Source organism: Oryx dammah, unplaced genomic scaffold (assembly GCF_014754425.2).
Source record: "Oryx dammah isolate SB20612 unplaced genomic scaffold, SCBI_Odam_1.1 HiC_scaffold_23, whole genome shotgun sequence".
In the NCBI taxonomy this organism is placed as follows: Eukaryota; Metazoa; Chordata; class Mammalia; order Artiodactyla; family Bovidae; genus Oryx; species Oryx dammah.
The window spans coordinates 24087084-24093497 of record NW_024070207.1 but is presented as its reverse complement, the minus strand read 5'-3'; the positions used below and the strand labels follow the sequence as shown (position 1 = coordinate 24093497).

Sequence of the window (6414 nt, the reverse complement as noted above, 5' to 3'; positions counted from 1 at the left end):
TGTCTGTGTGTGTGTGTGTCTGTGTGTGTGTCTGTGTGTGTGTGTGTGTGTGTTAGTCGCTCAGTCGTGTCTGACTCTTTGTGACCTGCCATAGGGCTATGCTTCTCTGTCCATGGGATTTTCCAGGTAAGAATAGTAGTGTGAACTGCCATTTCCTTCTCCAGGGGGTCTTTCCAACCCAGGGATCGAATCCAGGTCTCCTGCATTGCAGGCGGTCAAAATCCATTGCAACTGGCTTTATTATTTTGTACTCAATTAAGTATATTCCACAAATTCCCCTGGGAAGAGGGAGCAAGGGAGCTGATTCATTTTCAGGCCTTCCCTAAATGCGAACCTAAGGAACACTTCTGGGTGGGTGGGTGTGTGTGTGTGTGTGTGTGTGTGTCCTAGGGGTGAGTGTGTGTGTGTGTTTGTGTGTAGAGCTTTTCTCTACTTGCCTCGTGTGCAATGGGGCCAGCCTGGGGACCATGCATGCGTTGCCCTGCCTCAAGGGGCTACAACCCATAATATCTAGCAACTCTTTCCTGATCCTTTGGCGCACAAGGAATTAAGGGTATATTCAGCAGCAGCAAGCAGTTTTGAAACACCTACTAGGCGACTTTCCCAGGCTGACACAGGGACTCCTCCCAAGGGCAGCCAGAATACAAAAGGTTTATCAAATGGCTTTGTCTCCCCATAGGAACAAACAGCTCCATCCTGAATTCTAACAAAAACAGCGTTAAAACTCTGCATTCTAAAATGTGTGTATATATGTAAACACTTCTCAGTTAATCACATACACTCTCAGGTTATAATATTCCTCCCCAAGTCTTTCTTGAGAAACCTCTGCCAGTGGTTAATTCTGTAATTATCCCTTTGCTTGGGTTAAAAGTATCCTTCATAATAATGCCAAACTTACAGGAAAATGCAGCCACAAAATGGTCTTTCTTTCTCTGCTTCATTACGTAGTTGATAGATTCGAGGAAGTACTGATAACTGGATGAAGGTCTGAATACACAACTACATGCTATATATAGCCCAGGCCTTCTGAATTTTTCAGTGAACAAAACTGAATGATGTTAGCAATATGCCAAAAAGGGTATAACTGTTTGTTTTTTTTTAACAAACCACCTAAACAGGAAATTCTGTATATTTGTTCAGCTTGGTGGGTTTTCCAACTTCTAGTAAAAGATATACCACAAGAAAGCTTGATCTGCAGCAGGAATGACTCCATATTGGAATCTGATGAATGTGACTCCATGTTGAAGCCCTAACTTGAGTGTTGTGGGTTTACAGCAGCAAGTATAAATCCCACCTCAGCAGTCACAAATAAACATTTTGGGTCTTAAATCAGAAAAGAATCAGACGTTTTGTCAGCAGCTGCAATGTGCATGGTCTACTCACTCTCCAGTCACGCGTGGCTTTGCTTAATGAGCTCTTGGTGTCAGGAAAGCAGGGGCCAAGAAAGAGAGCCATTTAGGAGAGTATACTCCTTTACGATCGTTTCCTCATTTCTTAATTGACTGAGCCACTTTAAAACAGCATTCACTAATGTGCTATGAATAATCTATAATTGACTTATGTATATAATCTGGGCATCCTCCTGACAAACACATATGTATACCCAATCCAGGCTGGAACTAATGAAACAAATGAAAATAAAGTCATCCACATTCACTCATCATTTTAAGGCATCTAGAATTGTGTCTTGCACACAGTAAGGACTCAACAGATACAGGTTTAGATTCCTAGAATCAGTTCTCCCCAACTCGCAAAATTTCAGTGTGGACTACATACCAAAGTAGTAAATAAATATTTCTGTGCCTTGCCTGTTAAAGTCTGTGGCCTTGGTCCCAAGTAAGCTAGGTTGGCAGCATCTCTCATTGGAGTCTCCTCCCGCTAACAGCTTTTTGAGCTTTGCCAAAGAGTCAGTGGCTAGGAAGGTACCTGTGTTACCCCAAATTCTTTTTCAAACCCGAAAACCTGGGCAAGAATGCTAATGTTAACTTTACGTTGCTGAGGGTGGCAGGTCAAATGCTGGTCAAATCCCAGTGGAGGTTTGCTGAGGCCCATTTATTCTCTTGAGACCATCTGTCCACTTCACAGGGTGTGGTAGAGGGCCAGCCACCCCTGCTTAAGTGAGATTTTTCTTTCTTCCTGAATTTAGAAAAGGGTTTCCTGTGCTAGGGAGATTGAATCACTTGTTAACAATCACCCAAGATAAGAGAGAGCCCTGGTATAAATTCCCTACACACAGCTTGCCTTCCAATCTTAAGGGGCTGTGCTGACAATCGAGGTTCCAATCTGAGCCCAACAGGACCTCATTCTACAATCAGTGAGACACACAATAAGCCAAGTCCATTAAAACAACATTAAAGGTCTGGGTTTTTAGCTCTGCTAAACAGCAGGATTAAACTTTCAAGATTCCAGCCAGGATAGAGAGATTTCTTTAAAGTCACTTGGCTTTGCACAGTTGTAGCTATTAGGGATCAGATCTTTATCTCAAAGGTACATATTTTGCCTTTGATCCTCCTCCAGAACTCCCACTAATGTCAACTTTCTCCACAGTTGGGATCAGGTCCCTGGCCTCCTTTTTTTTTTTTTTTTTGGCCTTCCTTTTATGTTGGTTTTATCACAGATACTACAAGATCAACAGAAAAATTACAAGGAAAGGCTGTGAAGTTTCCTTCCGATGATAAGTTGTTTTAACAAAAAGAGCTCACTCTTAAATGGTGAAATTTAAACACAGCAGATAACTTGGTGTAAGGTAGAGGGACTAGAGAGAGACGAAAACGAACAACCAACCAACCAAAGCAACAAAACAAACAGTAATTAACCAGTCTGATTGCTTATTTAGGTTTTGATCGCTGGTCCAGGAAATTGGCAACAAGCGTTTTGAAAACAGAAGCCCGTTAGTACCCGTCCGCTGAGCTCCCGAGTCTGACAACCCAAGGGTACAACGGAAGGGTTCCCAAGGGGTCAGCGCGCTTTCCAATCCCCATCCCCCAGCCCTGAGCGGTGGGGCTCTGAAGCTAGGTCCTCCATCCCCGGACTAGCGCACACCATCTTCTCCTAAAACCCCATGGGCCCATCTCCTCGCCTCTGGAGCGCTCCCGGGTCCCAGGGTACACCCTGGCCCTGCGGCTGCCGAGCCCGCGCCCACTCGCCCAGGAACCCCGTTGTCTCCAGTCCGCTCCCTTCTGAGCGCCAGCGCCAGCAGCACCCCTTCTACACCCATCACCACCCTCTCCCCAGTAGCAGGAGGAAGTCGCTGCGCTTCCTCTGTTCTCACCGCCCGCCGGAGCTTGGGCGCCCGGGGCTTTTTGGGTGGGGTTCTTTTTTTGTGTACACGGTGTGTGAGTGTATGTATGTGCGTGTGCGCGCGCGCGCGTGCGTGTGTGTGCAAAACGCTCATCACATCCTTCCGCCTAGGCTGCCTCAGGTGCAGCCAGGAGGGAATCGGGATCTCGCCGCGCCCGGGTCTCAGGCTCTTTGTGCCGGGTCTCGGGGAGCGGAGTCCGCTCTCCAGCTCACGCTCCGCTCCTGGGCCCCGGTTCCGAGCCCCCGATGGCCCGTCGGCGTCCAGCCGGGCGCACGCCTCCTCCGCCGTGCGGGGCAGCCGGGCAGCCGCGGCGCTGTCAGAGGGCGCCTGGGACTCGGACCCCCAGCGAGGGGTGGCCGCGGCAAAAACTTACTAAAGCGGAGAAAAAAGCGCGAAGCGCACCGGGCGGCCACAGGCTGCGCCGTCCCCGTCCCGGCCACGCGCGCGCGCGGGAAGCCGCCCGATCGTCCTCTCCTGGAGCGTGTCCCTGGGGACCCCTCGGTCACTCACCAGCACCACCGAGCTCCGCACGGCCTCCGACACGCTCTGCCGGAGCTCGGCCGCCGTGCCAGGCTTGCTGAGCCGCTTGGTGAATTTGCGCACTTCGGCCATGGCAGCGGCGGGCAGGTCTCGGCGGGCGTGCTCAGTGCCCGGGGCCGGGGCGGCCGCGGCTGCTCCCCGTGTTTACACGCCGGCTGGCCGGCCACATCGCAGCTCGGCGGCGGCGCGGCTCCTGCGGCTCCTCCTCCCGCCCCCCGCGGCCCCGCCCTCCTTCGCTCGCTCGCAGTCCTGCCCCACGGCAGCGGCCGCTCCCTCCCCTAGAGAGCCGGAGCTCCGCGCGAGCTGCCGGAGGAGGAGGGTGTGTCTGGCGGGGAAGGGTGTGCGGAGAGGGAGGGAGCGCGGGAGGGGGGCCCAGGGTCACGAGGGAAGAGGGGGGAAGTGGCAACCGCTCGGGCTCCGCCCGCAGCTGATGTTGCTGGTGCAGCCGCATCCGGGAGAGGAGATCTGGCTGCTTCATTTTTCGTGTGTATTTGGGGGGTGGCGGGGGCGGGGGGACACGGAAAGTCGCCAAGAGTGCAGCACGCTCTACTCCAGCGCTCCTTTCCCGCCCGTTAGGCTGCAGTGCCCGCTGGAGGGCTGGGGAACTCTAGCCTCCGCTCTCCCCTCAAGCCCCCAGGGCAGGGGCGCCAGAGGGGCTGGGGAACGACGTGGAGCGGCCATCTATTGTGTGCTTCGCCCAGGAGGGGTCGCGCCGATGTCAGAGGTCGAAGGAGCGAGAATGGTTTTCCGGCCGGAGCGATATGCCTGGGTCACCTCCTTCCCACACCGTTTTCTTACCCACCGCCCCCCCCCACGTGGGGGGGGGGGGGGGGGGCAGGGCAGGGAACAGCTGGGTGGTGGGGGCCTGCACCTGTGGCAGGTTGTCTCGTTGGGCAGAGACTGCTGTGGGCAGGGGCGCTGGGAGCCGTGGCGGGGTTGGGGGGGGGCGCGGGTAGGAGGGTGGTATTGGGAAGGCAATTACCTGGAGTCCAGAGGATTTACTGATCTTCTAGAAGCGTTTACACACCCTCCTATCACCTATTTCCCACTCCTTTCCTTATCCTCTTCACCTTCCAAGAAATTGTTTCCTAAGAATCAAAGAACATATTCTGAACTGAGATATAAAATGAAGATGCTTAGACAGAAATAAATCACAAGCTGGAATCAAGATTGCAGGGAGAAATACCAACAACTGCAGATGTAGATGGCACTGCCACTCTAATGGCAGAAAGGGAAGAGAAACTAAAGAGCCTCTTGATGAGGGTGAAAGAGGAGAGTGGAAAAGATGGCTTAAATCTCAACATTAAAAAAATTAAGATCATGGTATCCGGTCCCATCACTTCATGGCAAATAAAAGGGAAAAAAGTAGAAGCAGTGACAGATTTTAATTTCTTGGGCTCCAAAATCACTTCAGATGGTGACTGCAGCCAAGAAATTAAAAGATACTTGCTCCTTGGAAAAAAAGCTTTGACAAAACTAGACATCGTATCACTTTGCCAACAAAGGTCGGTATAGTCAAAGCTATGGTTTTTCCAGTAGTCATGTACAGATGTGAGAGTTAGACCATAAAGAAGGCTGAGCGCTGAAGAATTGATGTTTCCAATTGTGGTGCTGGAGAAGACTCTCCACAGTCCCTTGGACAGCAAGGAGATTAAGCCAGTCAATCCTAAAGGAAGTCAACCCTGAATATTCATTGGAAGGACTGAAGCTGAAGCTCCAATACTTCAGCCACCTGATGTGAAGAGTCAACTCATTTCTCATTGCAAAGAGTCACCTGATGCTGGGAAAGATTTAGGGCAAGAGGAAAAGGGAGTGGCAGAGGATGAGATGGCTAGATGGCATCACCAAATTAATGGACATGAATTTGAGCAAATTCCGGAAGACAGTGAAGGACGAAGGAGCCTGACATGCTGCAGTCCATGGGGTCCACAAAGAGACAGACACAACTTAGTGACTGAACAACAAGACAGAAATAAGGATGTGAGTCTTGAAGTACTTGTGACCCTGTAAAGCCTCCTCAAGTGCAAAGTGAGGTTCTGCTAAATGCAGCAATTTTGTCTGCTTACTTAATGTGTTGAGAGTTTAAAAATGACCAGTAATTTCTGTGGAGCCATGCAGCCCCTCTAAGTGGATCCTACCCCTGCCATAAGGGCACGTTCCCCACTTTTCCCATCTTCAAAGACCAAGCAGTCACACCTACAAATAGGGCATGCATGGTTGATGGCCTCTGTGAATCTAGGGAAGGCCAGATCTCTTAGCAGCATGTCTATTTCAGCAGCCATCACATTAGTCCCAATAAAGCATAGACAAAGGTTCCAGAGTGTTTGGGACCTGGAAGTCCTGTACAGGTAAAAGCCTTTTATCACCGATCTTGGCTTTGCATAGTGCATGTGTGTACAAAATTTGTTAATCACTGACTGTTGGTAGATCAGTCTGAATTCACGCCTCTGTTCCATGAGTACCTGCGTGTTCCATACTGTTGGTTACCTCCACAACAGCCATAACACTTTTTCCTTGCTAAGGGAGCTCAGATTTGTTTCTGGCATCAGCAGAGCCATGGAGCTTAAGAAATG

The 6414-nt window shown here is 50.7% G+C and overlaps 1 protein-coding gene across 2 annotated transcripts in view; it reads right to left on the bottom strand.

Annotated features, from left to right (window-relative positions):
• Positions 1 to 4019, bottom strand: part of DOCK11 (dedicator of cytokinesis 11) — a 174749-nt gene extending 170730 nt beyond the window's left edge. For both annotated transcript variants that reach the window (XM_040265135.1, XM_040265136.1), the window contains exon 1: positions 3812 to 4019. In XM_040265135.1, the coding sequence (XP_040121069.1) occupies positions 3812 to 3913 (102 nt within the window). In that variant the 5' untranslated portion in view covers positions 3914 to 4019. The remainder of the gene's footprint in view (positions 1 to 3811) is intronic.
• Positions 4020 to 6414: the final 2395 nt, after the last annotated feature.